The 9,856-nt window shown below is 60.3% G+C and overlaps 2 protein-coding genes across 3 annotated transcripts; both read right to left on the minus strand.

Annotated features, from left to right (window-relative positions):
• Window positions 1–458: 458 nt before the first annotated feature.
• Window positions 459–3,192, minus strand: GPX3 (glutathione peroxidase 3). 2 transcript variants are annotated; one of them, XM_032702598.1, is made up of 6 exons: window positions 3,007–3,192; window positions 1,918–2,071; window positions 1,589–1,706; window positions 1,273–1,372; window positions 962–1,182; window positions 459–728 (listed from the first exon to the last, which is right to left on the minus strand). In XM_032702598.1, the coding sequence occupies exons 1-5, from the start codon at window positions 3,091–3,093 to the stop codon at window positions 967–969; spliced, it is 675 nt and encodes a 224-aa protein (XP_032558489.1). In that variant the 5' UTR covers window positions 3,094–3,192; the 3' UTR covers window positions 459–728; window positions 962–966. The 2 variants fall into 2 exon arrangements, with proteins under 2 accessions (XP_032558489.1, XP_032558488.1); XM_032702597.1 differs by having other exon boundaries at window positions 459–1,182; window positions 3,007–3,191.
• A 4,804-nt stretch (window positions 3,193–7,996) lies between these two features.
• SMIM3 (small integral membrane protein 3) lies at window positions 7,997–9,814 on the minus strand. The gene is made up of 3 exons (XM_032702599.1): window positions 9,687–9,814; window positions 8,846–9,027; window positions 7,997–8,498 (listed from the first exon to the last, which is right to left on the minus strand). The coding sequence occupies exon 2, from the start codon at window positions 9,024–9,026 to the stop codon at window positions 8,847–8,849; it is 180 nt and encodes a 59-aa protein (XP_032558490.1). The 5' UTR covers window position 9,027; window positions 9,687–9,814; the 3' UTR covers window positions 7,997–8,498; window position 8,846.
• Between the last annotated feature and the right edge of the window lie 42 nt (window positions 9,815–9,856).

The following is a 9,856-nucleotide window of genomic DNA, read 5'->3' on the forward strand; positions in this document are numbered from 1 at the left end:
CACCCTTCCCTCTCCTGCCCCCCACCTCTGCCAGGGCAGGGAGGTCTCAACTGTCCTGTCTGCCTCTCCATGCAGCAGTGGCCTCGGGGACAGTCTTTCACATTGCACAGCAAATCTTGCTCCAGAAAACAGGTCTGGAGGGGAAAAAACAAACACAACCCTTTGTGTAACACAACCCTATTTGTGTAAACATGGCTGTCACGTGTGTGACAGCAGGAGGCACTGGCTCAGCATGCTCCTCACTGGGGGCTGTCCTTGGTCCCACCTGCAGCCCATTTTACCCACCTCTACACCCTGTCCCCCTCCTCTCCCCAAATGCTGGACTGTGATGACAAATCCTTGTTTGCAGTTGCCTGGGGAAAAAAATGGAGTTTCTCCAGTTAGGAGCTGCTCCCCCCAGGCTGGCTGCTGTGCCTTCCCCCCTCTTCCCTCTCTACCCCGACCAAGGAGTGGGGCTGTGCATTTGCAGAGCCTTTATTTGGTGTTTCTATGGTGGGGGGCGAGGGGTCAGCTGCCCCCGACTGGGAGAGCAGCACGTCTGTGCACCAAAACCACGGGCAGCTTGAATGCACTGAAGAGCTGCTCCGTGCTCGGCAGGATCAGGCCAGGCCCACCCCACACCGGGGGCTTTCGGGCTGAGCCTTCATGGAGACGTGGTCTTCTGCTCCAGGGGCAGCTGGCCCCTGCATCCTCCCACTGCCTGGGATGGTGGGGCGGAGGAGTGCAAGCTGGAGGCCAGGAGACATCACCACCAGGGGTGGAGGTGGGACATGGGGTTATTGGAAATGTCCCACTCCCATTGCTGAGGTCTCTGACATAGGGTGGCCCAGCCCAGCATCCTGGCTGGGGGGTGACAGAGACGGCAGCAATGGAAGGGGACAGCATTTAGCTCTGGCTGCCAGGGAACATCCTGGGAGGGAATGGATGGGGAAGCAGCCAGGAGGGATGCCGGCCCTCATGCCAGCTCTACTTGTCCTGCTTCTCCTGCCGCTGCCTCAGGTAGGCCACGATGTCGTTCTTCACGACCCCGATGTTGGCGCGATGGTACCAGCGCATGATAGGCACGCCATCAGGCCCCACCAGGAACTTCTCGAAGTTCCACTTGATGTCATGGATCCGCAGAGGCTCCCAGAAGAGTTTGTTGGGGTTCCCAAAGTTCTCCGTCACCGGGGGACAGGCGTTCTGCAATTAAAGGCCAGTGCATCACTGCCTTCCCCCTCCAAAAACCAACCTGGGTGCTGCCCCCTCACCCCCCCTTGCCACGGCACCCACCTTCAGGAAGGTGAAGACCTTCTGCTCCTTGGCCCCATTCACATCCCCCTTCTGGAAGAGCTGGAAATTGGGTTCAAAGCCGCCTCCTGGCCGGACGTGCCTGCAAGGGGAGGGTGGGCAGGAGTTTGTGCAATGGACAGCTCTGGATGTTGCACAAGGGGTGGTGAGGGAACCCCAAAACCCCTTGTTTTGGGGGCCACAGCCCCAGGCTGGGAGGGAGGTCACAGCCAGCAGGAGCTGCAGCCTATGCACCCACCACCTGGCTGGGGACCTCAGAATAGCTGGGGTGCACCACAGCCCCCACCACAGTACTCACTTCAGAGCAGGGAGGATCTCCGAGTTCTGGCCAGGTTCCTGCTTCCCAAATTGGTTGGAGGGGAAGCCGAGGACCACAAGCCCCTGGTCTCTCAGCTCATTTTGTAGTGCATTCAGTTCTGCATGCAAGCAGAGCCAGGGGTGGGTTAGCAGGGGACCAGGCATACCCCCAAACCTGCACCCACCTCCCTCGGAACATGTTATCCCTTCTGCTCCCTGAAGCAGAACAGGCCACAGGGACGTGCCAAAGGCTGCACCCCTGGGTGACACCACCCACTCCTGGAATGCCTGCCCTGACCCCGAGGTGGGTGTGCCCTGCAGGGCTCTTACCAACATACTGCAGGGTCAGGCCTCAGTACGTGGCCACATTGACGAAGAGCACCATCTTCCCCTTGTACCTCTCAAAGGGGATGAACTCGTCCCCATCGATGGTCATGGCTCCATAGTTGTAGATGGTGTCGTTCACGGAGTTGTAGCAATCCACCTGTGGGGTGAGGAGCATCCCATGGGAGCAGGCTGGGGGGCTGCCCGCCACCCCATTCCCCATCCCCACAGGCACCAGAGCAGCAGGCCCAGCCCTGGCACTGGCTGTGAGTGCAGCTGCCAGCGTTGTGTCTGTCCCCTGTCCCAAATACTGCTGGCAGCAGCCAGGCTCCAGCATGCCAAGGTCACAGTGATGGGACAGGCTGGCTTGCTCATGCAGATGCACATGTGTGTGCACACATGTGCAAGCCCAGGCAGCGGGCCCGGCTCCAGCCGGGGGAATGTTTACTGGCCAGGAAGCGGCAGGAAGGGGAGAGGCTGGAAAACAGTGAGGCCGGCCCCAGTCTCTCGGGCCGTGGGCAAATGAGCAGGACCCAGCACCTCCCCACGCCTCTGGGGAGCAGGGGCAGCACAGGGGGATCAGGGTGGCACTGGAAAGGGCGGGGCTGGAGCAGCCCCTACATGCGGGCCACAGGGGTTAACTCGGGGGAGCCCATCTCCTGTCCCCCACCAGGGAACTGAGGCACAGCCAAGCGCACGGAGGGGCTATTTTGGGAGCTGGCAGGAGGTGAAGTCACAGGGGCTGTGCCCGGGGAGTGAAGGCTCCGTGGGGCTGTGGGGTCCCAGCGGGCAGGGTGGAGAGCCTGGCTGGGGGGGTGACAGTCACCCCTGTCCCCTGCCCGCTGGGCTGTAAGGACACGGCAGCCTCCACACCCTCCAAAAACGGGGGAACCCCCTGGATGATGTGCATGGAAGAAAATCCCCGTGGTCTGCCCCTGCAGAGGTCGGAGGAGGGGGTGTCATAGGGCCACCGTACCCCACTCCTGCCCCGGGGAGCCCTGCAGAGCGCCTTGGGGACAGGCGGGTCCCCAGGGTGTCACACAACCCCTCGTCACCCCCCTCACAGGCCCCATGGGGGTGCCCCCTGCCTCTTACCTTCTCCCTCTGCTCACTCCACCCCGGCTGGACGAGCCCAGCCAAGAAAAGGGGCAAAATCCAGGCGCTGCGGGAGCAGCCCCCCATGGTGGGGCGCGGGGTGAGAGGTGCTGGCACCCCCCTGACAGCCCGGGGCCAGCGGCGGGGACCAGCGCTGCTGTCGCCTGCTGTCACCTCCGAGCCCGGCGGCCAAGAAATAGCTGCTGGGCTGCGGCGGGGGAGCCAATGGCCGGGGGGGGCCGGGCCGGGGCCGCGTTAACCGTGTGGGCTCTGGGACGGACACACGGACACACGGACGGACACCGCCCGGGGGTGGCACCACGGCCTGGCAGGGAGCGGGGGCACCCACGGGAACACGGGGCAGCGGCATGTGCGGAGGGTTTATGCAACAAGTTATCCGAGCCGGGATAAACCCGCAGGTTGGGAGGAGAAGTGCCGGGGGGACGGGGAGTGGGGCGAGAGAGGGGCTGGGAGATGGAGAGGGGCCGGGGGGCAGAGGGAGCGCGGTGGGGAGAGAAGTGTCGCAGCGAAGAGGTGCCTCATCCTGCGCAGGGCACCCAGCCAAGGTGGCATTTCCTCCCCACTGGGGTACTGGCACCCGAGGAGCAGGGACTAAACACCCCCAGCAGCATCCCGGGGAGGTCAGGCTGGGGGGCGGGGAGTGTGTGTGTCCCAGTGGTTGCAACGGCAGAGCTGGGGAAAGTTGATCCTGCTTCTCTCCCTGGTGCCCAGTAAATTAGAGTATTGTTGAAAGCAGCCCTGGAGGAACGTTCCTCCCGGGGCTGTTCTGGGGCTCGGGGGCTGTGGCTCCACACTGACCCTGCTGCGGTCAAAGGCAGGGCACCACTGTTCGCTTAGCCCTTGGTGTCCCCAGGGGCAGGAGTTTCCAGGGTCCTGTTTGCATAGGCAAGGAATGCAAACGTTTACCCTGGGCTGTCTCCAAGGAAAATATCCCTGGTGAGGTGTAAATTCCTTGAAATCCCCCAACAAAACCATTTGATGGGAGAATTAACTGGATAGGAAACTGCGGTTTGGGGTGGGGGCTGGTCTGGGATGCAGGGCAGGATGGGGTGGCAGTGGGTGAGCCCTGGGGGGACCAGGAGTGCCAGTAGGAGGTTTGGCTTTACAAGAAAGCAGGGCCTGGAGATACCACCAGGGAACAGGAGTGAGGACATGGGTTAAGAGGAGGCTGGGAGCAATCTCCCAATCCATGTTTTTCACCGGAAGAAACACTATGTCCTTGGAAAGGCTGATATTGTCTGGCTCCAAATGCAACCTCAGATGATGTGGGAGGGCTGGGAGTTGGGTACATCCTTTAGGCACCCAGGGAACCTATGGAGCAGGGCAGCTGAGGGTCCCTCCGTCACTGGCAGCATTCCCAAAAGCTTTTAACCTGCACTGCTACTGGAGAAGTGCCTTAGCCCTGCCCTGGCATGGGGTTTGGAGTGTTTCCCCAGGTTCAGACAAACCCCCAAGGTGCTCAACTGCTGCCTGGAGATTGCCCAGAGCCCATTACAAGGTGCCAACAACCAGGCTGGCCACAGGGATGCTCCAGTTGACCCTCATGGATGTGGGGGAATGAGGCAGCTCTTTGCCAAAACCGGGGAACCTGTAGGAGCCATTATTAGGGTTTTGACCCTCCCCAGCCACTTCCCAGGCTCTGGGTAGATTTGGGGCCACAGGGCCATGGTGCTGCAGCTCCTGGCCAACATGCTTCTTGCACCTCTCTGCATCCTGCAGCCACACAGGGTCCAGTGTGAGCCTGGCACAGTGCCCTGCTCCCCAGCCAGCTCACACTGCTGAGCCTGACCAGGGCTTGAGCCACCTCCTGGGACAGAGCTGGGACAGATCTGAGGAGCTGCTTGGGGCTGTGCTCCCTGCTCCACTAGCTCCCACCATGGGAACAGCCACCCACTTCTAGTTATGTCCCCTAATTGCCTGCGTAGGGCTTTGGTGGCTTTCTCCTGGTTAATAAGGACTTGGTGGCTGGAAGAGCAGTGTGGCTTGTGCAGTGGTGGCACCGTGTGGTTGTGTCCCTTCCATGTGTCCCTGATCCTGCACAGGGAAAGGCTGAGCTACTTCAGAACTGAGTTTTCTTGAAATCAAAATAAAAATAAGGGACCTCTTTCTCCAAGCCCCCTCTCCTTGGGTCCTGGTGCCAAATCATCCCTGGTGGAGGTGGGGGATGGAGGAGTACTTAATGAGCCACAGCCGATGGACACCTTCTCTGTCACTGAGCTTCCACGGCAGCCTGGGTATGTCACCCAGTGTCCCCACCATGCTCTGCCTTGCCATGCCCAGGCTGCATGGCAGAGCTGAGGGTGCCAGGGGCTCCAGCAACACCATCTGAGGGCAATGTGTCACTCTATCCTGCAGAACTGGGGTCCTCCACCCCCAATGGCAGGCATGCTGGCCGGGCTGACCCTCGCACAAACCTCCTTCCCTGGTTGTTTTTCCACCAGAGCTGGGCAGGAGCCAGCCCCCGCCTGCTGCAGATGTTTGGCAGGAGTTCGGGGTGGGAGGCCAGGCGCTTCCAGCCCCGTGGCCACCACGCTGCTGCTGCCACCAGCCTCCCTGGCTGTCCCCGAGCTGCGTGCCAGGGGCTGCAGAGACCTCGTGCCAGGCTGCAGGGCCACAGCTGAGCACAGAAAACGTGAAAGCAGGGGTGGGGACCGTGTACTGCTGCTGGCTGAACTTGTCCCAGAACTGACCAAGCAGTTTCTGCCATGTAGAGTGACAGGCCAGCAGTGTGCCAGGGGGGTGGTGGTGAGCTTGAGCAGCAGCAGGCAGCACTGCCCTGGCTCACAGCAGTGCAGCTTCCCTCTGGCAGCCTGACATGGCATCAGTCCCAGGGCAGCCTCTGAACTTTTGTTCTAGGTGTGCAGTGGTAGGCAAAAGCAGAACAAGCTCTGCCAGGCAAGAGGCCCCAGCTCTTTGGGCACAAGGCCTCCCCACGCTGCCAGCCTGCAGCTCGCCCAGCCCTCGCCACCCTGCCCCAGCCCGTGTGCTCCTGCACACTGCCCTGGTTCCATGGCAGCCTCCCTGCTGGGCATGGTGCCCAGCACCTTTTGAAGTAAGGACCCCCCTCCCTGAGTGCCCTCGCAGCCCCCCAGGCTTTGGCCTGGTTGCTGCCCCCTCCCCATTGCCATCCCTTCCTCTTCCAGAGTAAGATTTGTCCCCCTGCAGAAATGCCACTGACTCAATTTCTCCCCCCTTCCCACCACAAAGGGGGACTGCCCAAAGGCAAGGTGAGAGCCAAAATCCCCCATCCCCTGCTCCCTGCCGGGGTTGCCCCATCCTTGTCCCCCAGCAGCAGCCCCCACGAGCCAGCAGCCAACTCCTGCCACACTCCAGCACCTCTAGGAAAGTATCCCAGTGGGTGCTGAATCACCTCAGCGCCTGCATCGTGCCTGCTTGCCACAGTGTCTGCTTCTCAAAAGGCAGGAAAAGGCTTTTTTCCTTGGCAAAACACCACATAAACACTGCCTCTAAGCTCCAGCAATGTTCAGGCACTGAAGCCAGGGCTGCAGGAGAATTTGCTTATCTTACTCCATCCTGGAGGAGGAATTTCCAACTCAAATGTGTTGGAGATTCAGTCTATATCCATTCTTCCCTATCTTCATTTAAAAAATGTCCTGGCTTCTCCCTGCTTTCCCCCAGCTGCCATTTCACTTCGTGTTTGTTGTTGTTACAGGCAAACCCCTCTTTCCAAGGCCTTTCCTGGAAATGTTTGCCACGGACTTGAAACTTTCCAGAAAACTCATACCATGAAAGGAAACCTCTCACATCCCTTGGCTGCTCCAAGGGGCACACGGAGGTGGGAGCAGGCACTGGGCATGGTTACATGGCCGGGGTGGGGGGGGAGGTGTTTCATGCTTTCCGTCGTGTTTTGCTCCAAACCTGGCTTCCTTCTCAAACCATTCCAATGTTTGTGGCTTCTTCCCTATTCCTCTCATAGCGAAGCTGCTCAGCTCACGTTCCTGGTGCCAGATGCCGCTGGCCATCCTCACAGTGTTCCCAGGGAAGCAATGCTGGGGTGGGGCACGGCAGGGGGGGGGGAGGGAAGCAGAGCTGGGGCTGTTCCCACCCTGCACATCTGTAATGTCTTCCAGCTGCTGCCGCACCGTGCCAGCACGGGAGGGAGAGAGGAGGAACAACAGGAAAATAACTCTAGTTATTTGCCTCAAATTCTGCAACTTGAGAGGGAAAGAGAGAGTCAACAGCTCAAAACAGAAATTTTTTTCTGGGCTGGGCAAGGAATACACGTCCCTTTCCTCCCGGCACAACCACAGCCTGTGGCTGCAGCACAGGCATTTCCTCTGCTCACAGGGGTCTGTGCTGGGCTCCCTTCCTGGGGTGGGAGGTGTTTGCCCAAGGTCCTTCTTCCCCAGGAATCGCCTGCCTCTCTAGCCCCAACCCATATCAGATGCCAGCTGCCATGGATCAAGCCACACGAGATGAGACAGAATTTGAACACTGCAGGGCTGGTTGCTCTTTCCAGCAGACAAAACGGGATTTGAACAATTCCCACCAGCATCACTGTAGTGTTTCCCCACATCCCTGACTCATCCTGTTACTTGAGACCTTTCCTGCCATGAGTCACCAGGACACCGTTTCAGCCCCAGGACTGCTCCTGCCCCACTGACCCCAGCACGAGGCTGGTGTGGGGGAAGCGATGCTGGTCACCAGAGTGGGAGGAAAGCAGCCATCACCACTTTCAGAAAGTCCTGAGGGATCCTTCCTGCTGTCCCAATTGAAGTTTGCCCTCCCAGAGCATGGAGCTGGGCTGGCAGAGTGCCTCGCATAGGGCTGCAGCCTCCAGGCTCCAAGGCCAGACAGAACCCCAGCACCTTGAGCCAAAACAGTGCAGGAGGTCTCTGTGCAGGAGCACAGAGAGGGCTTCTGGAGAGGCTGCAAAGTACCTCAGATCCTGCACACGGGCACCCAGACACCACCCATAGTGTGAACAGAGCCACACGACATGCTCATGTGTAGGTTAAAGTCCATTTATTTCATAACAAAGAGCAATGCAAGAACTTACATGATCCCCTGTCACTGACTAGGCACAAACCTGCTCCTCCCACTTTACCTGCCCAGGTGAGAGGTGCACAGACCCCCCCAGTGGGGCCGGTGTGTTGGGTGAACAGTGAGGGCTCTCGCTATCGGGAGCGGGGAGCACAGCCAGCGTGCAGGCAGACAGGCTGGCAGGAGCTGCACACACTCCTCTGCCCTGCAAGACCCAGAGGAACCAAGAGCCCCATAAGATTTTCCTACAATTTCAGCAGATAATGGATAGAGAAGAAGCCAGTGCCAGCTGCATGTCTGCTGTGCAGCCAGGACGGGCTCTGTCACCGATGCTTTCAGCCAAGCCTTCAAACTCGCAACCAGAAGCCACGTCCATCTCGCTTTGACCCTTTTTTCCAAGCACCCTGAGAGCTGGGACTCCGAAGAAGAAATAATTCTGTCGGGCATTTCCACTCCTTGCTGCTTGCCTGGAAGGAGATGGGATCACCAGTGAAGGCAAGACTAGCCTTCCTGTCTGATGGCAGCAAGTTGTTTCTAGCTGGACACGTGCACAAAGTCACCCATTTTGCTCTCCCGCTGCTGCCTGTGCTGCCACCTCCCCTGTGGTCCTGGTGAGCTCGGTGGGCAACAGGAGGCAGTGGGTTCACCCAGCGAGAGCCTGGTGCCAGCACAGGGGCAGGCATCCAAGTGCTGGCCAACCTCGGCTCCTGCCCATCTCTCCAGCTCTCAGGGTGCCCCACTGGGCTCTGAGGGGTCCCTGGCACAGGGTCCCATGGCCGCAGCCCCCTGCCCGGCCGTGCCCCAGTGCCCACACCTCACACGATGCCGTTGCGCGTGGGGTGAGTTCGCACGCGGTAGATGATGACGGCGGTGGCCGGGCAGAGCACCAGCGCCGTCATCACCAGGATGGTGGCCAGGATGATCAAGACGATGACCCAGACGTCCAGGATGTGCTTGGGAAGGGCGGCAGGACCTGTGAGTTCCGGGAGGTCCATCCTGCAAGGGAGAGGCAGAGGGTTGATGGGGCAGCCCCCTCCATCCCTCCCACAGCCAGAACTCCTGTGCTGCTCTGAGCAACCCGCTGCTCTCTCCAAGCTGTGGCCAGGTCCAGCTTTCACCTTGGGCTCCTCTGAGAGCCTTTGGTAAAGGCTTCTTCATTTAGCCCCAGGATTTACAGCGTGCTTTGAAAGCACTGGATGAAAGCCTAGGGAAAAACTTCCCTATTAATTGCTACCGTTGTTAAAGGAGCTGAAAAAGCAAAGCCATAACAGGGTATCCCGCTGGTCACTCACCGGTGGGTCACCGCGTGGGGAAATGGTGGGGTCAGGTCAGCCAGAGCCCCCCTCCCTCCTGGGGAGCCTCTTGTGTGTGTGTCCCCCACACCTGTACTCCGTGTTGAGTCACGGAGTTAACAGCTCAATGGGGCGGAGGGGCCGGAGAGCGGGGAACCCCCTCCACAGGGACCGCGGCTGCGCTCCCGTCCCGCTCCGGCACCCTGGGGGTGGGGGACACGATGCCGTGGGGAAGAGGCGTCAGCTGCCTGTGCCTGCCTGTGCCCTGCCTGCCCTACTTGCCCTGCCGATGCCCTGCCTCTCCTACCTGCCCTGCCTGCCCCCTGCATGCCCTGCCCATCCGACCTGCCCGCATCCTCTTACCTGCGGCGCTGCCCGGCTCCGACTCGGGCTCCGTCTCCGGCGAGAAGCGACGGCAGCTGCGGATCCCGTCCGGAGAGGAAGACTCCGCCTGGCCCCGCCCGGCCCGCGCGGGGCGGCAGGGAAGGGGAAGGGGAAGGGGAAGGAAAAAAAGGAAGGAGAAGAGAGGGGAG

Source organism: Chiroxiphia lanceolata, chromosome 15 (genome assembly GCF_009829145.1).
Source record: "Chiroxiphia lanceolata isolate bChiLan1 chromosome 15, bChiLan1.pri, whole genome shotgun sequence".
Lineage (NCBI taxonomy): Eukaryota > Metazoa > Chordata > Aves > Passeriformes > Pipridae > Chiroxiphia > Chiroxiphia lanceolata.